Source organism: Peromyscus maniculatus, chromosome 13 (assembly GCF_049852395.1).
Source record: "Peromyscus maniculatus bairdii isolate BWxNUB_F1_BW_parent chromosome 13, HU_Pman_BW_mat_3.1, whole genome shotgun sequence".
NCBI lineage: Eukaryota > Metazoa > Chordata > Mammalia > Rodentia > Cricetidae > Peromyscus > Peromyscus maniculatus.
Genome location: NC_134864.1, coordinates 28,622,450 through 28,647,482, shown reverse-complemented (window position 1 = coordinate 28,647,482; position 25,033 = coordinate 28,622,450). Strand labels below are relative to the sequence as shown.

General features: G+C 43.3%; 1 protein-coding gene and 1 long non-coding RNA gene across 12 annotated transcripts in view; one reads left to right on the top strand and one right to left on the bottom strand.

The window, feature by feature from the left end:
- The window catches only part of Dlgap1 (DLG associated protein 1), an 838,155-nt gene that overhangs the window by 146,243 nt on the left and 666,879 nt on the right, over positions 1-25,033 (bottom strand). For all 11 annotated transcript variants that reach the window (XM_042259990.2, XM_042259994.2, XM_042259993.2 and 8 more), the window contains 2 exons: positions 19,530-19,707; positions 14,369-14,609 (listed from right to left, as the gene is read on the bottom strand). In XM_042259990.2, the coding sequence (XP_042115924.1) occupies positions 14,369-14,609; positions 19,530-19,707 (419 nt within the window). The remainder of the gene's footprint in view (positions 1-14,368; positions 14,610-19,529; positions 19,708-25,033) is intronic.
- LOC121822022 (uncharacterized) lies at positions 10,362-14,786 on the top strand. The gene is made up of 2 exons (XR_013044038.1): positions 10,362-10,418; positions 14,004-14,786. It is a non-coding gene; the product is annotated as an uncharacterized LOC121822022 (long non-coding RNA).

The following is a 25,033-nucleotide window of genomic DNA, read 5'->3' as shown; positions in this document are numbered from 1 at the left end:
CTTTCTAGAAAGGCTGTCAGAATCTGTTGTATTTGGGATGGGTCCTTAAGCTCCTGGCCATCTAGGGCTTCCCACAGCAAAGTCTCACCAGGGTCCCCGCTTCTCCTGTTCTGCCTGTTAGTGCCCATGGAGTTCTCCTGACATGTCTGATGGTGTCATTAAACCTTCATATTAAGAGCTGCATGATGTGATTTTTCTCCAACTAGCCAATGGTCTCTGATTTCAGCAGGCTTCCTAAGGGAACTGAAGAAGTCAGTGGGCATAGGAAGCAGAATCTCGGAGTCTAGTCAGGCTTAATTTTGAATCAAGACAATTCTACTGAGCCGTGGTCTCCTCTCCTTTTCTCCCCACCCACAACTCTAGCCTGCTGGGCTAGAGTTATCCAACTGCAACTGAATGAACCCCTGATTGCCTTCTGCAGGACCTGAAAAAGGTAGGGAAAGAGAGGGGCGAGAACAGGTCCCATGGAAGATAGATGGAGCTGAGGGTGTGAACACAGCACTCAGGCAATCGGAAAGAGTTGGAAAGCCAGAGGAAGGTTCGGCTTAAAAGGGGGAGTGGGTGAATGTTACGGCAGGTTGCTACAGTCAGAACTGTGAGCATGTGTAATTGTCTCGGGTTGAAATCAGGTATAAACGCTGTTGGGGTGGTAGATCTGGAAGGAGCTGTAGTAATCAGCAAGAGGTTGACTTATACTTTTGCTTACACTTCCATTCTTAGAATGAGGACCTTGCTTTGAGCTGCCCCCCTTCCCTATTATAGCCTGGGCTACATAATAAGTATTTGATCGCCCACCATCTGCTGTGGTGTGTGACATCCGTACGATGCTAAGTCATGGTATCTGTGGGAAGCCAGGTGTGCTGCAGATGTTCAGTGGGTGGCCATGGTTTGAATATCTTGCAGAAGGCCCAGAACTGATAGATATTTTAAATCAGTGGTCAGTTACTTGTCTGGATCTATCTTTTAGCCTATGACATACGTGTAAAGAGATAATGAATAATGTGAGAAATCCAAAGATAAAGGCGACCAGGAAGGTGACTGTCCATTTTGAATCATATGGTAACTGAGTGAGCACAGCATCCAGTTCTGTGTGGGGATGTCCAGTTCCTGAGGATAGTAATGCCTGAAGTAGCTTCCCAGGGGAGGAGCTGATCTGGGTACTACAGGTCTGTCAGACCCTCCTTTGTAAAAAAAAAAAAGATTTATTTTATTTTTAATTATGTGTATGTATGTGGGTATGCATGTGAGACTGTGTATGTGAGTGAAGGAGTCTGGAAGGCCAGTGGTGTTGGATTCTCCTGAAGCTGGAGTTACAGGCAGCTATGAACCATCTCTCCAGCCCCCTCACCCCCTTTTAAAGATACACAATTTTGATATGTTTGAGGGGAAAGGGCGTTGTGTGTCAGTAGTAAATATAATTTGAGTACATCACTTCAGGCCTGCACTTTCCATGAAGACCCTTGCCCTCTGAAGAGATGGCTCAGCAGTTATGAGAATGTGCTGTTCTTGCAGAGGACCCAAGTTCGGTCCCGAGGACCCAAGTTCAGTCCCCAGCACCCACGTTGGGCAGCACACAACTTGATGCGTAGCTGGTGATGCTGGGTAGTGGACTCAGTAAGATGCGTAGCCAATTGGGAGAGTGAACTTTAGTTCACTGGTAGTTTGATCTCAAGGGAAATTGTGGACCGTAATCCATTTTTTCTCCTTCTCTTTTACTTCCTGGCCATGAGATGAGGGCTTTGTTTGCGATGTGCTCATGCCATGATGTACTGCCCAAAGTAATGAGCCACAGACCATGAACCAAAACAATTCTGTTCTCCTTGTAAGTCGATTATCTCAGAAAGCTGTCTGACATAAGGATGGAGGTCCAGGGCTAGCGGTGGATGGAGGTACAGCCCTCAAAGGCAGCTCTGGATGAGAAGACAAATGGATATTAAAGTTAACAGCAAGGCCATGAAGGTCCAGGGGAAACAGACTGGTGTGAAAACCTTCTGTTAGACATGTTCAACATGAGCACACACAGTAGATGTGCTCACAGATTTAAAGGCATCAATGGATATACTGTTTTAAATTTACCAGGTTTTAAAATTAAGCTCACAGGGCTGGGGAAATGGCTTGGAAGGCAGAGTGCCTTCTGGACAAGCGAGAGGACCAGAGCTTTGGATCCTTAGAACCCAGTGAAAGCTTGGTGTGTTGAGCATGTCTGCAATTCCAGAGTTGGAGGGCAGAGATGTTTGGATACTGGGGCCGGCCAGTTTAGCTGAAATGGTGAGTTATAGGTTTAGTGAGAGACTCTACCTCAAAAATATAAGGTAGAGAAATAAAGAGACAACCACATGTTGACCTGTGACATCATATATGCCTGCATGGACCACTGCACAGATGCATATACCACCCCATCCTCAAATAAAATAATAGAAAACTCGGTACCTAACACTGCAGATACACATTATCTTTGCTTGGACGAAGGCTTCACAGTGCTACCAACTTATCGTACAAGATTTGGCTGAAAGACATCAGCCATCTGTGTCCTTTTCTGATGAAATGTGAGCCTGTGATTAGAGGGAATGTTATTGCCACTTCTTGGGGTCTTATCCATGCCATGTTATCTCACATAGAGATTTCTGGAAGCACATATATTAGAAATGGGACAACCGTTTAGCATGGCTTTGTTTGTATTTGGCTGCTTTATTCTGATGGTTCATTTGAGCTGTTAGAATGTGTGAGAAATGGCCTAATGCCATTGAGCTATCCCTGGGAAAGGAGGAAGGAAGCAGGGAGGCAAAGTCAAGAGAGAGGTCTGAGAGGGTGAGGCAGAACAGCTCTAGAGGATGGCGCTGCTTACCCAGGAGCACTGTTCCCCCAGAGCTGTGTGCAGAGATATGCAGGATCCAAATAAGCACGATCCTGTGTGTTTAATGCTTTGACGTGTCTCACGAACAGAGGTTCCTTAGTGCTGTTTTTAGTGTACATTTATCAACATTGAGTTTTCTTCTTCTGTTTCTGAGCTCCATGTCCAGCCGTCACACGAAGAACAGCAGCAATGGTTTTCCACACTCCCACTCCGCCCTTCACTTTTTCTATTTTCCAAAAAGTCCTCTCTGCGCCACACTGTGGGCATGGCCACAGATCTCTGTAATTGTCCAGGGAGCTTTGTCGGCTGGAACACAGGTAAACCTAAGAGCATGTCTCTGAGAATTTTCCTTTTGTCCGAGCACGAACTACAAAGACGCGGACTTATGTTTTCAAGACAGCGTGGGCTGGTTTGATGTAGCTTGCGCCCTTTGTCCCAAGCTCTTCTCCCAGAAGTCACCTGCAGCTGTGGTTTGGAAATGAACTGCTGCTGGCATCTAAAGGGAAAAACCTCCCAAATCCACAAAACCTCAACAGCTGGCACTAGGACAGTCAAGGAGGACAAAGGCAGGCGGGTTTAAAAAGGATTTTTATGCACAGCAGTGCTTAACTCTAACCTCAGCACTTGGGGTGCAGAAGCGGGACGATTGTAAGTTTGAGGCCAGCCTAGGCTTCCTGATAAGACCCTGCCTCAAACCAACAAGACAGAGTTGCTTGTTGCAGCCTTCTCCAAAGAAGCTAAAAGCCAAGAGGTCCTAAGAAATGGCTCTATGCATGGGCTCCTGGTACTAACTGTATTTCAAGCTTGGCTCCTACTTGCATTCTGTTTATTTATTTATTTATTTTTTAAAAAATATTTATTTATTTATTTATTTATTTATTTATTTATTTATTATTTTTACAGTGTTCTGCCTGCATGCGTCCCTGCAGGCCAGAAGAGGGCGCCAGATCTTATTACAGGTGGTTGTGAGCCACCATGTGGTTGCTGGGAATTGAACTCAGGTCCAGTCAATGATGAGTGAGTGGTTGGCAGGACCACACCTTGACCAGGACCACTTAGATGTGTATATCCTTGATTCTCTATTCAATGTCACTTCTGGACCCTGAAGATGAAGACTGGGGAGTCATTGGATCTCTTGGTTCCTCTTCCCAATGTGGCCACATTGAAGAAAACTTTTTTCTGCTTTCTACTATTAACTAATGTTTTTGATTCATCTTGGAATTCTTATAGTTATGAGAAACAACAACAAAGCAAGTATCTCTCTTCAGGATGGCTTCAATACCCTGTCCAGGAACCGAATTCAAGATTCTTCTTCTGGTGTTGTATATTGAACCTAGCTCTTGGAGCAGGCCAAGCATGTTCTCTGCAGACTTTATTTAAGCTGGCAGAATGTAGACACAGGCTGATCCTTATAAGGAAATGAATCTATATCTTGACTGCATGGTGGTTATGGGAATCCACACCCATTCCCATCATACCAACATCACTGTCCTACTTTGGTATTACAGAACTACCTGGGCTACATGCTACTCTTGGAGGGAATGAGGATGTTATAAGGGTCTCTGCACTCTTCGTAATTTCCTATAAACCCACAGTTCTCCTGCCCTCTATTCCTTCTCTTTTGAGATCAAGTCTCTAGATCACTGCTCTAGAACTTGCTTGTCTCCTACTCTCAATCCTCCTGCCTCGGCCCCAGGAGTACAGAAATGTATCACCATACCAAGTCCAATCCACTGTGATGTCCAAATAAAAAGTTTAATACAAAAGATGATAGAAAGAAGTTTTATAATAAAATAATAAAAGCAACCATTTAAAGTCCCATGATCTTCTGGCCACAATTGACATTTTAGAAGGGAGAAAAAAAACTTGCTCTTAAAATGTATTGGGGTGGGCGGGATACAGAAAGTGGATGAAAAAGAAACTCAAGGTTTGTCTTAAAGAGACAGGGTGTCAATCCTACTCAGAAATTTGGATGTCCTTCTGCCCTAACAAGATCTGATCCACCTCCAAATCAGTAACTGGTTAGGCAGACTGATATTATTACTATCGTATGTCTCCTTGAAGTTGTAAAATACTCTAGGCATAAAAATTAAATTGTGACAGTGTGTTGTAGTTTTAGAGATAAGTTGGACTAGTTATTATACTCTGTCACTTAGATTAGCAATTATTAGAATTAGTCTTATTAGAATTTGCCGGTCATAATGACAACCAGAAGGAGGAGGTATAAAAACGGTGTGTACAGCAACAGGGCATCAGCAGAGCGAAGAAGCACTTCAGAACACCCTTCAGAGGACAGCCCTTGGTTTATCACTAAAACACATACAACACTCTTTCAGATGCCAATAGGGCAAAGGCCCGGGATGCTCAGTTTGGTCGTCCCTGGTTTCAAACAAGGACACCGAGTATCAAAAAGGCTCTCCTAAAGGGAACTGAAAGCCACCTTGGGAGGAGCAGCAGAAATTCAACACCTCAGGCCTTGATTTCACCACCTGGAGCTAAGCTTAGACCATCAAAGGGGCTTCAGAGAGCTCTTTGATATCGGCATTAATTACAGGTATGGTTCCCAGTTGAACTCTCTTGGTGTAAACTCATCGTGAATTGGACCAGTCCGATCTAGACTGCCTGCCTGCGTGCCTATCTACCTACCTGCCTGCCTACCTAGCATCTATCTGTCTTTCAGAGTTGAGGAGAAACTTACTTACTTTTAAAGTTATCACAGGAAGTAATGATTTTCCTCTGACATTCCCCACACCCATGTGTCTTTATATTTCATTCTTCATCCCCTCTGCTATGTCCCCCATTCTCACTTCTTGCTGATCCCTGGTCTAAAGTTTTCTTTTCTCTTTTTGAACCATTTTCTGAGGACTGGGGTTCACACAGTTGGTAGAGTATCTGCCTAGCCTGGGCAAGACCTTAAGTTTGATCCTAAGCACCCTGTAAATGGTGTGCTGTTGAATGTCTGCACTCCTACAATCTAGAGGTTAATCAGGATCAGAAGTTCAAGGTCATCCTCGGCTACATAGTGCACTGGAGGTGAGCCTCAGCTACACTGAGACCCTGTCCAAAAAAAAGTTTCTTTATGTTAAAATGATGTCTATCAAGTAAAACAGTGCGATTATTATAGGTGCTATATTTTCATATTACTATTTTTTTTTTAATTTAGAAAATTTTGTCTGACTAATCGTCACATGGAAGGACCCTAATTTACTAATTTGTGTTCTCTGACCTCTGTAACGGGGTCACCCTGTGTCTTTGCTTTCCAGCTCCATAAAGAGACCTGTCACGGCAGGATTAAATTACCACAGGGCATTTTTTTTTTCTTACTTAGCACCAGGGCAGAGAGACCCTTGTCTTTTTCATCAGCCACACAAAGCAGCATTTGCCACCTGCTTGGTCTCCAGAGCGGCTGGCAGAAACTCCTTTTCCCTGGTCAGTCCCGCCCCCCGACAGAGCTGCGGCTAGACGGGGAATGGACATTTGATCTTCCAATCCCTCACACGGGCCACACAACAAAATGTGACAGGGAATTTTAAACCCAGAGGGGGCTTTCTTTTTATAGGCTGTTCCTTCATTCGTTTACATTTCTATTTTTAAACACTTTTAAGCAGCCATTTCACAGGCAAAGCAACATGAGAGACTGTGGCAATAATATGTGGTCAAAATGTTTTCTTTTCTTTTTTTTCCTTTGTGTGTGTGTGTGTGTGTGTGTGTGTGTGTGTGTGTGTGTGTGTGTGTGTTTTAAGACAGGGTGTGACTGTGTAGCTCTGGCTGTCCTGAAACTCACCATGTAAACCAGGCTGGTCACAGAGATCCGCCTGGAACATTTTATGAAAGAGAGGTTTCCAGAACATTTTAAGGAAAATACAGCTTTCAGTGTGGCAGGAGCTAAATTAATATTTATGAGAAGGAAGAATAAGGGAAAATTTCCTGGTCTTCTCATTATAGAAACAGACTTTGTTATTTCAGAGTATATTATACTTTTAAAAAACATTTGTAGACAGTGATAGAAATAATTAGAGAGACTTCATTGTCACATACCACCTATGAGACTTGGCCAAGGTGTGTAAACTCTTAATTTTTTTAAAATTTTAACATTTTATTATTATTATTATTATTATTATTATTAATGTGTGTGCACGTGTGTAAGTGCCCTGGGGTCTGTGTGGAGCCTAGAGGACAACTTTGTGGAGTCGCCTCTCTGGTTCCATCTCTAAGTGGGTCCCGAGGGTCTAACTCAGACCCTCAGGCTTTCATGTTTTTATCGAACAACTACCTGCTCATCCTTCTTCTTCTTCTTTTTTTAACTGTGTGATAAAGATAATATCACATACGTGTCATAGAGTGTTTGTTAGGATATCATGTGGTAATCATGCAGTTGGTTCACCACGCTTGTCAAGTCGTATGTGTGCAAAGGCTAGCTATGATCATCATCAGTAAACTAACGCAGACGGAGAGCTTTGAAATCAAAGCCACGGTAGAGGCATCCAGATGTGTAATGTGCATAATGCTGCCACACTAATCTTATCTGAGCCTCACCACACTCCCAGTCACCCCAGAAGCCCCATGGGGTCCCCTTCACTATTTGCCCATGACAGTTGTCCCTGGGCAAAGGTGGACCCCTGGCTGGCTACACAAGGCATGGACACTCCACTCTCAAGAGACGACTTCCGTACTTTAGAATAGCCAGGTGAGATGAAAATGTCTGGTGTTCTTCAGATTCTAAATTATGCTCATGTCAGCCAGAATGTTTGCACTTTCATGATTTTTTAATACTAGAGAGACTCTCATCTCAAGTGTTCCAAGGACAAAGAGGTGGGGTTTATCAGTTTTCTCAGCTATAAAATAGAGTAGGCGAGTGGGCTGCCCCAGAAATTTTGCTCTTTTTTTCTTTCTTTTTGCCTAAGTTTCTCAAGGTGTGTGCAGGTAGATGTCCATCCAGCTTTATGTAGAGAGATTCAAGGTCAGAAACGTCATTAGCAGAGATCAAGGAGCCTGGCCAGGCAATATCCAAACATATATTACTTGATTTTATCTTGAACAGAACACAAAGGGCTTTGTTCAGAGGCTTCTGTTTGACATCTGGCCGTGTGCTTCTGAACTTTCTCTGGCTGCTTTATTAGATGTTTATTAATTAACTTAGTGCCTGGTAGGAAGAAATAGCTCTGAAATCCAAGACTTCAGTAAGTCTGGTATGAGAAGCTGCATTCTAATCTCACTTTACATACAAAGGAATTCACATTAAATTTATAATCACACAATTTGTAGAGCATCCTGTAGGTGCAAAGGGCTGTTTTTGGAAGTCCTGGCCCTTTTATCCCAATTTTGTGTCCACTTGGAGCCCTAATGCTTGCTGTGGCCACTACCTCCTCCTCCTCTTCCTTCTTCTCTTCCTTTGGAGCAAGGTCTCCTGTGTAGCCCAGTCCAGTCTTGAACTTGTAATCTTCCTGTCTTAGCCTTTGAAGTGCTGAGATTATAGGTATGTTCTACTACTACTACTTTCTTTTCCTTTCTACACACTTATTACCATGTTTCTGTTCTTGATATGTGGCCACCTACAGCTGTGACATCATATTTTATCTGAATATGATGTCATATTCAGGCTATTGGCATCATCAGATGTCAGTCTGGGCTTAGAGGCAGAGGGCCTGTCTAGATGCCAGTTTGCCTAGCTAAAAAGAAAATTCACCTTAAATGCATATCACAGCATTGGTGTATTCTGTAAGAAGTAGGCTTAATCCATCATTGTGCGGAGATGTCAGGGTTTATTTGGGTCACCAAGATCTACTTTTACCAAAAATATTCAGATGAATGAGGCAAGAGTGTTTGTTTTTCTCAGACATGAAGCTAATTATCTCACTTTTTCATTTTCCTTTCCTATCACAGCTCTGATCTTAACTATCAGTGGCTTATATAAAACCTTGGACAGGTTTACACCTGTTGATCAAGCTCTGCCCACCTTCTCCCCTCCCCGCTCCCATCCTCTCAGCCTATGCTGTCCACTGCTCCGTTCTCTCCTTCTGTGAAATCCATGTGAAGTCCGTCTTTTTATGTCTGGCTTATGTCACGGAACACAGGCAGGAGGGAAAAGTTACAAAGCCCCAGTGCACAGCAGGCTACATGTAACATAATAACAGGTATTGCATACTACAAAATAGGCAGACTACTTCTTTCTGTTTCATTTTTGTTTGGTGTCTTTTTTTTTAAGTTGTATTTTTCTGTGTTGATAATTTAAAAAATTTTTTTCTTTATTTTACATACCAACCACAACTTCTCCTCCCTTCTCTCTTCCCGTTCCCTCCTCACATCTCCCTTCTATCCCCCCCATCTACTCCTCTTCCCTCTCCATTCATATGGGGTAAGGTCTCTCTTTGGCCTCTTCAAGACAGGGTTTCTCTGCAGCCCTGGCTGGCCTGAAGCTTGCTTTGTAGACCAAGCTAGCCTTGAACTCAGAGATCTGCCTGCATCTGCTTCCCAAGTGCTAGGATTAAAGGCATGCGCCACCATGCCCAGCTCAGAAGAATATTCTTCACTTGATCTTAGCCAAAAGGCCGAGAAGCGATCAGAAGAATATTCTTATCACAAAGAAATAATAATTCTTTTTTGGGGGGCTGGAGGTGTGTGTGGAAGATACATTGTCACAACTGATGGCACAATATGTATTTGTATCAAAGCATTAGGGAGCATCCCGCAGACAGGGAGAGTTATCAGAAATTCATCTATTGGATTCACAGTGATCTGGGTGACTGAAGTAGATTATGGGATCAGAGAATACCTGGTTCTCTCATAGGTAAACTAGAAAGTCAGCATCAGTGGAAACATAAAGATAAGTCACTAACTCCCTGATATACTGTGATCTGAGCAGACATATCGGTCCTCACCAGCTCATTGCCTCTAGAAGGTCCCTGGAGCTATTTACAGCTGAGCACATCTGCACAGCTCTTCTATGTGGCTCTTTTATGGACTTTTGTTTATGATTTGGTTGACCAAATATGCACAAAGGGCAAGGATGGAAGAGAAAAGATCAGTAGAACATCTTCTTGGACATGTTCAGTGTTAAAAATGGACAGATTAAAAAAAATCAAAGTCTTAAAAATGACAGAAGTCTTAGAAACAGTAGAAGATGAGAAAAAGGGAGCGTTTCTTCTGGATAGAAGATGTTTAGCCAATATGGAACCTGCTGTGAGCATCCACGAATAAAGAGCAAAGGAAGAGACAGAAGTCTCCATCATGCTCATTAACCCTGAAGGAGGCTGACCACCATACACGGGGAACCTCAAGAAGGCAAAGTCGCTTCTGATGACTACAGGTGAGTGTTTGCTTTAGAATTCTAGCAAATCCTATGAGAATAGATTCCTACAGGAAATCGGATTTGCTCCAGTGTGAGAAAGAAGCGACTTGTAAAAAAAACAAACAAACAAGAAATCCTAGTATGTTAGTCCTGAGAAAAGGGAAGGAGATGTGGGGGGTGGGGGTGGGGCAGGACAATGGGCAGAGAACTTCATGATATAAGTTCCGGATTCCTTTCAGAAACAACAAGTCAATGAAGATAGAGAGACCATGAAACGTAATACTGGGATTTCTCATGCTATGCTCTTAAATATCAGATAGATTTGCTCAGCATCCACTATAATGATTTTCTTACTCAAAGTTGTTTGTTTTTCTGTAGTGTTTAGTTAATGTCGAGTTCGATGATTTAGTTAATGATGATGTTTGATGATTGAGAATGAAGCCGACAGCTAGCTGCCTTGTGTGAAAATCTGGCATGGTGTATTTCTCCCTCACCTGGAATGAATCACAGAGCACAGAGCCTTTCCACCAAGAGAGCTGCAGGTGGATGCTGTATGCTCTTAGGACGGGGTGGGGGTGGGTGGGATGGGTGTGCAGCTGTCTCTGTGGTCTTCACTTGCTGTCCCTGTTCTGGGAGGTCTCACATACACGGCCTGCTGTTAAACACCCCCCCCCCCCCGGGGGCAACTCAGAACCTAGGTGGGGCAACTCAGGACACCCTCATAGGCACTACGCATCTCCTAATAGGGTTGCTGGATTCTAGCAAAGACTGCAAAGACTCCAAACACCGCCTCTGTCTCAGTATTTCCTGAGGTAGGTAGGGATCACTGCAAAGGGGCAAGAATCAAATAAACTAGGGGCCTTTAAAGCACCGTGGTCATCAAATACCAGATTAGGCCACAAGGCCAGAATGTTATGTTCTGGGAGTTCCTTACAACCAAGCTAAGCCCAGCAGGGTTTGAGACCGGTGGACAATGATACTGACCAAGGGAAAACCTCACGCCACAAATCATGCTCCCAATATCAGTCTAGATACCCCACAACCTGCCTAGCAGAGTCCCAGCCTTTGAGCCTAGCTGACCGATAGTCACTAATGTTGGAGGTCACACAGCTGAGCAATGAATTAGCCGCTTCCGTCTGGGTTGCCGGAGTTAATGCCTCTGTCCTGTGGGTTATGATAACGTTGTCTAGGTGACGTCTCAGAAACTGGGAGACCACTTCTGCTAAAAGCATCGACTCTCTCCCAGAGCCCACAGCTATCTAATGTATGATTAAGATGGGATAAAAGACCTGGCATCCTTGTCTCCGTATCACGTCTATCTCCTTTGTTGCTGCAACCTTTGAGCCAGACTCTACTCAGCTCTGCATCTAGTCACGTTGATGATTTGAGAAGTGTTTTGTCCAAGACTACAATACAGGGAGAATCTTGTCTACTGCTCTTTGGAGTGGATGTGTTTATCCTGCCCTTCTGCTTTCTTCTTTTTTTATTTAAGAATTTTTTTATTCATTTTACGTACCAACCACAGAACCCCCTCTCATACCTCCTCTTGCTCCCCAGCCTCCCCCTCCCCAACCCTCCCCCACCATCCCCTCATCCAAAAGGGTAAGGGTTCCCATGGGGAGCCAGCAAAGCCTGGTACATTCAGTTGAGGCAGGACCAAGCCCCCTTCCCCTGCATCAAGGCTGAGCAAGGTGTCCCACCATAGGCAATGGGATCCAGGAAGCCAGCTCATGCACCAGGGACAGATCCTGATCCCACTGCCCTCAGACAGACCACGCTACACAACTGTCTCCCGTAAGCACCCATTCTTGACAGCTCAAGTGTCTACAATCCCTCATCCTTATTATAAGGGCAAAACCATGATGAGGCCAAGACAAAGATGCCAGCAACAGGTGGGACTTAACAGTCCTGAAGATCCTAACAGTCCAATGACTAGTCCCCAAGCCTAGGGTGGACATTTACACCGGACGTTTGTGTCCATAGCAGGAGTAACACAGCAGTTGCAGCTGTAAGTCACTTCCTGATAGTCTGCAAATCCTGAGGGCAGAACGCTTGCACATAAAAAGAGAAAATACCCCCTGAGACCATGCTTATAACCAACTGATGATTACCAAGCCCTAGCCCACACCAAAAAAAAAAAAAAAATTAACGAACATCTGACATCTGACACTTCCTTTGTCCAAGCAAACAGCCTGGTCACCTCTGGGTCATTTGGCTGAAGTCAGCCAGTGAATGGAAGTCCCAACACAGACAGAGCCTTGCGTGTTTTGTTTACAGTGTGTGGTTGAGTCTCATTTTCATTCACAAGACCATGTGACATTTCCATGTCACAAGACCCCAGAGTCCGGCTTCTTTTCCTGTCCAATATTTGGGGTTCCTCAGACATTACTCACTATTTACCTGGGATTAACTGGGAAGCCTGGATCTTATTTGGCAACCTTATTGTCTGAACTCTGCGGGTCTCCAGAGACGGGGAGTTGGCAGGGTCGGCAGTGAGTGTCTGCAGAGCTGAGAAGAACTGCCGTGGAGGGTGCAAGTCACAGTCTGTGAGTGACAAAAGCCACAGCAACAGGGCACAGCCAGTCGGAGTCTCCTTGCTACTTCATCTCCACACCTCGCCCCGAGGGGGAGGAGCAAGCTGGAGAGCCTCTCCTTCCATAGTTCCTCCCAGGCCCCAGTGGGCCATGCTCTGAACTATTTGCAGTTAAGGAATGATTTTGGCTGGCAGGCAATGCAATTGTTAGAGCGTGAAGGGCCCAGCACCAGGGAAGGGTTGTTTGGAGGATGGGGGTGGGGGATGGGGAACACCAGCAGACACACACACTGATAAGCTGTAGGAGAGAGCAGACCTTCAAAACCACATGTACGGCATGACGTGAAACACACAGAATGTGCTGCGACTGCGTTTTAGAAGACATTATTTTGAACGCTTCACCAATCACCTATATTTCATTAGCATCGTGTGACACTGCTCTCGAGGAATTTCCTACCAAGTATGGAATGTGCTACCTTCGATCTGAACGTGACTGGTCAGGGTCACGGCGCTGGGCCTGCTGCTAAGCTTTCAGACTAGAAGTATTCTCAGTTTGCCGTGGCCAAAATGTCTTTGTTCAGCTTCTATGGGTTTGTACAAATCCTTACCTCAATTGTTTATCTCTCGTTAGTAGAGTTTTAGAGGATTTATCATTCAAGCCTTCAAAAATTCTGGAATGGATAATTACTGTGATTAATTTTTTTTTAGACAGGTTTTAGTCTGAAGTGTTTGACTCAGATTCACAATCCTCCTGCCTCAGCGTCCCAGGACTGGAGTTACAGGCATGTGTCACCGTGCCAGGTTAATACTGTCATTGATGCCCCTAGCTCTAACACAGAATAATATGATATCCTGGTGCAGGCATTTCTAGTTTACTTGTCATCATTTATTAATACGATATCCTGGGTGTGGGCGTTTCTAATTTATCTATCATTATTTATCTTGACTCTTAAGTTTGATGGTGTTCTCGTAGAATGACTTTATTGAAGTTAGGCTGAATCCAATCATAAAGTTAAACTTGGCTAAGGTGGAGGGATTTTCTTCTTGGTGCTCAGTTGTTACTTAGTCACACATAGCACAAGGCTGTATTACTATGCAGGTTCTAACGCCATGGAAAATAGTTAAGCTTTCCCATGCTTCTCCACCTAAAATCTGCCCATAAAAATACAGCTTCCTTGCAAAATTATAGTTTAGAGGGAGGAATTGTTTATATATGGCAATGAAATAAATCTGCTTTTTTTTTTTTGTAATAAAACTCAAATGCCTAATCAATGTTACTAGCCTGTCCATTTTTCTTCTTCTTTTTGAATTTTAACACGATATTTTAGGTCTCCTAGAAGAGTCACACCATGGCCACCTTGGAATAAAAAGGAATCAGTCCGACTCCAAGAGGCAGGTGTTTTTAGTCTCAGCCCAGAGTTTGCTCATGGAGAGCCTGAGTAGGGCAATTATCAACAGGATCATCTCTCCAGGACCATAGCTGTAGCTGTCCCTGTGGATTTTAGCATGGTGATGGAAGAAAGAGCATGTGAGTATGACGGGAGGCGTGGGTAGGGTCAAGTAAGGAAACTGTCTTTCTGTGTGGGACACAGGTGGCGTTTTGTTACTGACAGCCATGTGACTACAGCAAAGACACCCAGTTCCCTGGACAGCTGATGTGCAGCTGCGGCCCCAGGGCCCCAGGCTCACTCACCGGTGCTGCTCTGGATGGTCCTCACCGTCGTGGTTGTGCGGGGAGGAGAGGACGACCTCAGCGACACGCACTCGTCGTCCTGGGAGCAGCCCTTCTCGATGGCCCGCACGTAGCTGTGGCTCCGCATGCGGAAGCAGCCAGGCATGGGCAGGTCCAGAGCTTCCACCGCCTGCGACTCCAGCTCGCTGAACACTGACTCACACACGGATTCGAACTGTCCGTTCACCTCCATCTCGCTCACCTGCGGGCAGATACACGATGGTAAACGCCTGGCTGGCAGTTCTCCACCAATATCTCCCTCCCAGTATCTGGAAACTTCATTCCCCACAAGAGCAGCTTTGGTTATGTATCATTCCAATGTGTATTATTTCCCTTGTGCCACAGATTATAAGTCAATGGCTTGTAGCTGATAATATAATAGATGGCATTTTTTTAAAGGAAGAGAGCTTTGGGGCTGGGAAGATATCTCAGTATGTAAGAACTCTTGCTTTGCCTGCCAGAGGACCTGAGTTTGAATTCTCAGTATCTATAGTGAAAAGCAGGGTGCCTTAGGGTTTCTATTGCCATAACCACAGCAACTCTTACAAAGGAAAACATTTGAGATGACGGCTTACAGTTTCAGAGGTTCAGTCCATTATCATCAGGGTGGGACATATCGGCAGGCCGGCAGACATGGTGCTAGAGAGGTAGCTGAGAGTTCTACATCTTGTAGGCAACAGGAAGTGAACCCAGACACTGTGTGTGTATGTGGCTTGAGCATATAAGAGCCCTCAAAGTCCACCCCTACAGTGACACACTTCCTCCAATAAGGCCACACCCACTCCACACACTCTTCCTAATAGTGCCACGACCTTTGGGGGACATTTTCTTTCAAACCCCCACACAGAGCATGGCTACATGTGCCTGTAACAGAAGCACTGGGCAAAGCACTGGGGGACAGAGACAGGCAAATCCCAACAGCTCATGGGCCAGCAAGCCGAGCCAACCTGGGAGCTCCAATTTCAGTGAGAGACCTTGCTTCAAAAACCAAAGTGGAGAGCAATAGAGGAGGACCCCTACCTCTTGCTCTGGAACACACATCTGCATACTTTGGTGCATGTACCTTCTACGTCCCCTCCCAAAGGAGAGAGCTTTGTTTCTCGAGCAGTGAGGAAATTCAGAATGGGAAGGAAGCTTTTGCCCAATGCGTTCTTTTTTTTTTTTTTTTTTTTTTTTTTTTTTTTTTTGGTTTTTCGAGACAGGGTTTCTCTGTGTAGCTTTGCGCCTTTCCTGGAACTCACTTGGTAGCCCAGGCTGGCCTCGAACTCACAAAGATCCGCCTGCCTCTGCCTCCCGAGTGCTGGGATTAAAGGCGTGCGCCACCACCGCCCGGCCCGCCCAATGCGTTCTTGATAATCCTGTTGACTGTTTCCAGTTAGCTTACTTTAATTTTGCATTGCTGGGGAAGGAACCCTGGGCCTCTTGCTGGGCAAGCATTTCATCACTAGGTTCTGTACTCCTTATTTATAAATGGGAGTCTAAAGAGCCAGTTTATTTATTGGTCATGGTTCATGTATTTCAATGTAACTTTTTAGCAATTGCTATTTTTGTAAACTGTTTTATTTTGCCCTTTGAAGTGACTAGTTCATCAAATAATTTCAAGGTTGACTGGAGCTCACTGAGTGCAGAGTATGGAACATACATTTTTTATTTTATTTTGTTTTGCAAGATATATTCTGTACTAAAATCGGCCAAGCCTAGATATGTCAAAATCATAAAAGCACTATCAAGATTTCAAACTATTTACAGGTTTCACTTTTCATAAAAAAAGTTTAATAAACTTTTTTTTTTGAGATAAGAGGTTTTAGGTTTTTAATGTAATCCTGGTTGTCCAAGGACCTTTTAAAGGTCCTTAGCTTTAGGTTTTTAATGTAATCCTGGCTGACCTTGAACTCACAGAGAGCTTCCTGATTTTGCCTCTGGAGTGTTGGTATTAAAGGTGTGCACCACTAGGCTGGCCTAATCTATAAACTCTTTACAATATATTCATGAAGATCTCTGAAGTAAGACCTTCTTTAAAAAAAAATCAGATAATTAATCACTAACAACAACAACAACAACATGATGCCTTAGGTAGAGGCAGGTGAGTTCAAGGCTACATACTGAGTTCTCTGCCAGTTCCTTTGAGGCAGGGTCTCTCTCTGACTCTAGTACTGGCATTCTCTTAGCTAGGGTGGATACCAGCAAGCCCAGCTATCCTCTTATATTTTTTTCAGTTCAGAGATGTGGATACAGACATGTGCAGATTGCATGACTTTTTATATGGGTGTTGGGATTAAAACTCTGGCCCTTACAATTGAATATCAAGTAGTCATGAATTCTAAGCCATCTCTTTAGCTCTCTGAATCTGTACTTTTTTAAAAAAAATTGATTATATATATATATATATATATAGTGTGTGTGTGTGTGTGTGTGTGTGTGTGTGTGTGTGTGCCACCAGTATGCCTGTGGAAGTCAGAGAACAACTTGATGGACTGGATTCTCTCCTCCTCCTCCTCCTCCTCCTCCTCCTCCTCCACCACCACCACCACTACCACCACCTCCACCTCCACCACCACCACCACCACCACCACCACCACCACCACCACCACCACCACCTCCACCACCACCACCACCACCAGCAGCAGGTATCAAATTCAGGTTATCAGTCTCGGTGGCAAGCATTTTTCTTGCTGGGTCACCTCTCTGGCTCAGTCACTGAATCAGAATCTGAGTTTAAGGATCTGCAAGGGTTTGTATATTTTATATGTTTTATATGCTCATAACTATAACTTGTTTGATTTTTTTATATTAATTATTGCTATAACAAATATCACAAAGAAACAGTGAAATATCTATCCTTGTTAAGGTTGCAGACATTAACCTTGGGTGTCTATGTTTCCAGAGGGTTTATGCATCTTCTTTCCTAGTTTTAATAGAATTTGAATCATACAGCAAACATAATTTTGTAACTTGTTTTTATTTTACTGAATCATCTAGGCTAAACATACATTCTTAATAGGGTTGTTCTTTTTCTCACACAGATATAGGAAACCAAAGGAAATGAATGTCTAACTTAACAAATAATAATAACCAACCATCCTTGGAAATACTAACAAAATCAAGAATGGACATTCCCAAGCCACCCTATAACCCTCCATGTGCATATCTTAACAACAACCCCATCTCTGATTTCTATTTCATTCAATTTAAAAAGTTTTTTTTTTTTTCACCAAAGTATGACTCCCTGGGCCCTACAGATTATTCATTGAAAACAATCCAATACATAGGTTTTGAAGGGATCAAAACCTGGGAACTCCTGTATGACACTCTTATTATTAGAGATATCCCCAGCCTCTATTACATCATTAACTTAAAAAATAAGTTACCTTTTGTACATATGTATTTATGTGTATGTATGTATATGTGTGTTACCTGTAGGGGTGTGTGTGCCAGGGTTTGATTGTGGGAGTCAGTTCTCAGCATGTAAGTATCAAATTAGTGTATCTTTAGATTGTACTGTGTTAGGAAGTTTTATTTTAAATTTTATCTGGTTTGTTGTTATCTTGTTTAAATGTTGTTAATGGTTTTTGGCTTGCAATTGGGACACTTTCTTAAGTGGTCTTGAACCTACTTCTGCTGTTTTGTACTTCATCTCTATGTGAAGGGGCATCCTCAGCACAGATGGTGCACACTCTGAAAAACACCGAATAGACTCTGGGTCCTGCTACCAAATGTTCAGCCAGGACTGAGTTCTTTGTAGCATCTTTAACATGGCAATTCACTTTCATCTTTAATAAATGGCACAGTCATACATATTTCAAAGAATTGCTTTAAAATAAATTTATGCTTTATCATCAGTAAATTTACATACTTATATACTTATATATGTGGAGTTGCATAAGAAACTTTTTAAGCGTAAAGGGCTCATATATTTAAAAAGTTTAAGAAGTCCACTCGAGTCTAATTCCTTGGTTTATAACATTTCACTTGGATCCTTCTTCAGAGCCTTTGGTGAATAATGACAATGTGCTTAAATTCAACAGGATTCTTCTACATAGATATATTAATATATACATATAATACTATATGAGAATAACTCTTACAAAATCATCTCCTTTTAGAAAAGTCAGTGTGCATGGTTGAGTGACTTTGAAGAAGAAACTGTTCTCTGAATAATGACAACCCTGCAACTGTAATAGGAAGTTTGAAATTGTCTTTAAAGATAATGTGTTATTTGAAAGTTGAATACAGTGCCAGAAAAGTGATGCCATTAGAACTCCATTAAGGATGGGCGTACTTTCTGGTTTTTTTTTTTTTTTGTTTTTTTTTCTTAAGGCCAAATGACTACACTGTGGAATTGCACCACTTGACCCGAAGACAGCATTAGTCTTTTCCATTCCTGATATCTTACTAAGCTGTCATTGGGCAGTGATGTCCCAAGGAAGGTCATATCCACAGTACAGGGACCCGAAGCAGCCAGCTGCACAGCACAGTGTCCTGCTGGGGGACATGACATGGTCCCTTCTTCTAAACACATTAAAGTTATGGAGTTCATAAATGTATATAAATTTTTCACAATTTTATTCATTTACTTTTTGAGAAGAGGTTTTACTATCTAGCTCTGACTGGTTTGGAACTTACAGAGATCCGCTTTCCTCTGCCTCCCGAGTGTGGGATTAAATGCATGTGCCACTACACACAGCTTCATACAGATTTTACATGCACTGATGCGTTCTGTGTGTCAGTCTTGCCTTGATGACCCCACTCTACATTGCGGCAGTTTTAGGACTATGGTGTTGCCAGTGATGTCTACCCTAGGCACAAACCCCTCGAACAACTTTGCAGCTGAAGCATCATTCTTCATCAACATCATCCAGAAAATTGGATGGTACCAACCTAATAGGTTATGAATTTCCAAGGATTCCCTCCTTATGCCCTACTCACCTGCAGAGGTCCCCTCTTCTCCTAGTAGACCATCAAGACCAGGATGGGGATGGACCTATGGCCTACACTGCAGCATCTGGCTGTACTTCCCATTGACCCCATCAATGGTCTGGTGGGTGTGACTACCTTGGCTCCCTTGCCCTCTCAGGTCTCACTGATAATGGCCCCTGGCCACGGAGGCTCTGCTGGCTCTCACCTGGCTTATGGTGCTCATGGCTCGCATGTAGCTCTCGTTTCTGGAGCGGAACTTTGGTGATGTGAGCAAGCCTGCAGGGTCAAGGCTGTCCAGGCTTCTGTTGATGGAGACTTCGCTTACTGCCCTCAGGTAACTGTGACTCCGGATCTGGAGTTTGGGTGAGTGTTCATTGGAGATCCTGGAAGAGAACAACGGAAGGGTTTGGTGAGTGCTCCCTGAGGTCCTGGGAGAGTCACACTCCACGGGGGGCAGGGATAAGCTGTGGCTACTGTCCATGGTGCAGCACCCTAAACACCAGGACAAACAGCACCGATTTCTACGATTGCTAAAGTCTCACTTGGAGGCTCAGGAGAATAACCTCTTCTTTAGTTTCTAGTCTTGTTTTCGTTTACATTGAAATTTGCCCATAAAATTTTATATGCATACATGGAGGTCATAGTGTGATATTTTAGTGTATTATTTTTTCTTTCTGAGATGGGATTTCTCTGTGTAACAGCTCTGGCTGTCTTGGAACTCATTCTGTAGACCAGGCTGGCCTCGAACTCACAGAGATCCACCTGGCTCTGCCTCCCGAGTGCTGGGATTAAAGATGTGCTCTGCTGCCACCACCACTGACTGGTTACTGCATGTATTCAATATATAATGATTGGATAAAGATACCTGACATAACCATAATCTCAAATATTTATCTTTTTTTTTGTGCTAGGAACATTCAAGGTCCTTTCCCCTCACTCTTTCTTTTTTTTCTTCTTTTTTATTTTTATTTTATTTTACAATACAATTCAGTTCTACATATCAGCCATGGATTCCCTTGTTCTCCCCACTCCTGTCCCTCTCCCCTTCCCCCCAGCCCACCCCCCATTCCTACCTCCTCCAGGGCAAAGACTCCCCCGAGGACTGAGATCAACCTGGTAGACTCAGTCCAGGCAGGTCCAGTCCCCTCCTCCCAGACCGAGCCAAGTGACCCTGCATAAGCCCCAGGTTTCAAACAGCCAACTCATGCAATGAGCACAGGACCCGGTTCCACTGCCTGGATGCCTCCCAAACAGGTCAAGCCAATCAACTGTCTCACCCATTCAGAGGGCCTGATCCAGTTGGGGGCCCCTTAGCCATTGGTTCATAGTTCATGTGTTTCCATTCGTTTGGCTATCTGTCCCTGTGCTTTATCCAACCTTGGTCTCAACAATTCTCACTCATATAAACCCTCCTCTTTCTCACTAATTGGACTCCCGGAGCTCCACCTGGGGCCTAGCCGTGGATCTCTGCATCCAGATCCCTCAGTCATTGGATGGGGCCCTCACTATTTCAAAGGGACATTTTGTTGTTGTCGTCCATAAGCACCTGACTATCCCACATGAAACTGGAAGTTATTCTTCCTACTCAACCACACCTATGTATGGCTTCACCATCATGACTTTATTCCCTACCCATTTCCCCAGGGCTCTGGCATTCTCTTCACTTCTGTGAAGTTGACTTTCTAGGTATCTGCACACAAGTGAGGGCAATCAGGGTTTGTCTTTCTGTCCCTGACTTGTTTTACTTAAAACAATACCCTCTGGTTCCATCCACACAGCCACAAATGATACTTTTTAGTTCCTTTATAATAGCTGACTAATATTCCATTGTGCATATACACTATGTTCTTTCTTTCTTTCTTTCTTTCTTTCTTTCTTTCTTTCTTTCTTTCTTTCTTTCTTTCTTTCTTTCTTTCTTTCTTTCTTTCTTTCTTTCTTTCTTTCTTTCTTTCTTTCTTTCTTTCTTTCTCCCTCTCCTCTCTTCTTCCTCCTCCTCCTCCTCCTCCTCCTCCTCCTCCTCCTCCTCCTCCTCCTCCTCCTCCTCCTTCTTCTCTCTCTCTCTCTCTCTCTCTCTCTCTCTCTCTCTCTCTCTCTCTCTCTCTCTCTCTCTTTTCCAGAGCTGAGGATTAAACTCAGGGCCTAGCGCTCTACCACTGAGTTAAATCCCCAACCTCCACACTGTGTTTTCTTTATTCTTCAATTTATGAATTGATGTCTAGGTTGATTCTAGATGTTGGCTACCTTGAATAATGCCACAATAAATATTAGAATGTTGATATCTCCTCAACATACTAATTTTATTTTCTTTGTACATACATAATCAGTGGTGGAATTACTGGGTCATCTGGTAGCTTTATTTTATTGAGGGGCTACCATATTCTGTGATGGCTATATGATTTTAAATTCTCATCAACAGGGTACGAGACACCTCCTCCCCCTTTTTTTTTTTCAAAAAAAGAAATATTTTTCCCCTTAAAGCACGGTATAATGAAGCTCAGGTTGGCGCCTAGGTTGCCATGTAACTGAGACTGGCCTTTAACTCATGATTCTCTAGTCTCCACGTCCCAAATGCTAGGATAACAGATGTGTCACTACACCTGGCTTAGAAGAAAACATTGTTTCAGGAAATCATTAATGTCTGATGACCTTAGAGAACAACTGAAACTCTCCTTAACCATGAAGAATTCTTCATTAACACCCAGACACCCCAAGGAAGAAGAAAATTGCAGTGACTGATCTATTTCAGAATTCTGTGTTTTGTATTTTCCTATGAATGTATTCATTTCTATTTTTTGTCTTTTCCACATTAGTAACAGCAAGTAGGTCTGTATCTATACCTGTCTATACATTAATCAGTCTCTCACTCAATAAGTCAATTATTTATCTAACCTTTAATTCTCTCATATAATTGAGCTTGAACTTCATGAAAATACTGAAATCCTAGCTGCTGAAAATGCACACTTTTCTGAGTCTGATCTATAAAGACAGTGCTCGCCATACTTTGTACCCTATAGATCTGTCCTAGAATGCACTATGACCTCATAAAGTATGAAACTCTCTCATTGATGAAGCCAAGCTAGAGATGGGGAGATGGCTTAGTTGGTCAAGTGTCTTCCAAACAAGCATAGTGCCTAGAGTTTGGATCCCTGGAATCCACATAGAAAGCTAGGCATGATTTACAGTACCAGAAGGTGCTATGTGGGAGAAAAGTTATTCATGGTCTTACCCAGCAGTGGACCTTGCATGCTACAATGCTGACCTCACCAGACAAGATGTGCCCACTGGTACAATAGTGGCATGCTCCACAGGAGGAAACCATACCTGGTATAATGAACTTGGCCAATGGTCCGTGGTTGGGGAGGTCACAGACCCTGGGGACAGTTTCCCACAACTATTGTTTCACTAGGTTGTCAAATGGCCTTCTAAGTATTTTTGTTTATACCCATAGAGTGATGCTGCTTCCAACGTTAGCCAGAGAAACTTGTTTGTGCAGTGGGCAGCTCTCAACACAGAGACTCTCCTCAACTTGTCAAAGCATTGAGATTAAGTGCTTGCTGAATGCTCAGCCCTAAATGGGACATTTTTACTAGACCCACCTGTGGTGATATTTTATTTGTGCTCAATAAATAAAGCTTACACGGAGATCAGAGGACAAAGCCAGCCACTGTATTAAACATAGAAGTCAGGCAATGGTAGCACATGCCTTTAATCCTAGCAGTAGGGAGGCAGAGATTCATCAGGATCTTTGTGAGTTCAAGGCCACACTAGGAACAGAGCCAGGCATGGTGGCACATGCCTTTAATTCTCGGCACTAGTTAACCATGGAGGTCTGTAAGGACAGACAGGAAGTGATAGAGTGGGTGGAAAGAAGAAAGTGATTTAGTTGAGTGGAGAGAGGAAGTAAGAGGGCAGGGACAGAAAGGCATATAGGTGTGAAAACACAGGAAGTAGCTCTCTCTGGAGGCTGAGGAGTTGGTGAGGTTGGCTGTGGCTTGTCCTATTCCTCTGATCTCTCAATTTTCACCCCAATATATGGTTCTGAGTTTTTAATTAATAAGACTATTTAGCAATTTGTGTTACACCCCCCCCCCAAGATTTAGTGAACATTGTGGAAAAGGAGGTAGGAAAAAATGTGTGATCCAGAGGATGGGAAGGAATGCTATGAAATGCTCACTTCTGGATAGGACACAGCAGCTGCTCTCACAAACTCATAGAGGTTATGATTACCTGTACAGACCTGAAAAAAAATCAAGTCAGTGAACATTCTAGTACAAATGGGGGAGGGGCCCAAGAGGCACTATGACTAGCTGGGGAGCTATTGGCAGTTGATGGCTGCTGGGATATGGGGAGCCCTTTTTCTTTAGGATTGTAGCTGTTGGTTGGTTGACCATGTTCCATTGAATGGCCTCGCATACATAAAGCATTCAAATCAGTGAAGATCAACTATTTACTAGTGACATTAGAGCACCTGAACACTCCTTTTGGTGAAAACACATTACTGCTATCCATGCAGATCAAAAATAAGAATATTAGAAGCATCTTAAGTAGATTTAACAACAAATAAAAATCAGATTTAGTCAACTCTGGGCAAAAGCTATCTAGAGCTTGTTGCATGAAAATAAATATGAAGATTCACAGGAAGATAAGTTTATATGCTACCAGGTACATGACAAGGTGTGCAATCTCACTGGAAACCAGAGAAGTGTTGATTTTAAAAACATGGCACATGTTTTCAAAGCACATCCCCGCACACCATGGGAAGCCAGAATATTCCAAGTGTCCTTTAAGTGGCAATGTATGAGACCACACCCGTTCATAAAGATTACATGAGGCTGCTTAATAACAGCTGAAAAACATATTGTGGATAATATCGAATCCCCAGGATTTGATTAACAGCTGTTTGATTTATCGCTTGTACAGACAAAGAAATGAAAACAGATGTGAGACATCTGTTTCCTGAAGGAAACTGTATTTTATTACTATGAGAAAGAATCAATTGTTCTAGAAATCTGTCCATCAGCTTATCTGGGCAGCTCTCAAGCATGAAGACACCTCTGCCAGGGTATGTGGATATTTTATATGTGTTAATGCTATTCTGGTGATTCACACTGGGTCACTTTTCCATGCCAAGAATTCTACCCAACCAGCAAACTTCAATTCATTTTCTCAAATGTCTTTTTCCAATAATCATGTTGAGCATTTATAAGCTAAAGTTCACTTCCGCTTAGAACCCGAGTGCATGATGACAAGTGCGTTTCCTTGGCTATTTTGCAAAACGACCCAGAGCAATGACATCCCCAACATAAGTGATGATGCCATTGTGTATGGTCATTAGGGCCGCAATGGGAGCCGTGTCTTCAGAAATAGAATATATTCAAAAGGAAGAAACAAAAGTCCGGTTTTTGAAAAGTGTCTGCTGGCTGAGATGCGGAAATGAGGCATTGCTGTGACAATCAGTCACCCCGGCCACTTGTTATAAAATAAGGCATCATTCCAAAATTTAAAAGTGGAAAAAAAAAACCTCCAGAAGGAACTGATTAGCTCAGTTTTGGTGAATCATTTCTGATAGAAACAACACATCCTTAGCAACCCAAGACACACGAGGAAATGAACTTTATCTTATCTAGAAGGTAGAGGTTGCACCTATGCACACAGGACAGCCTGGGCCTGCACTTCCTGGTGCAGAAGAGCCCAGTAAGAAATGCCAAC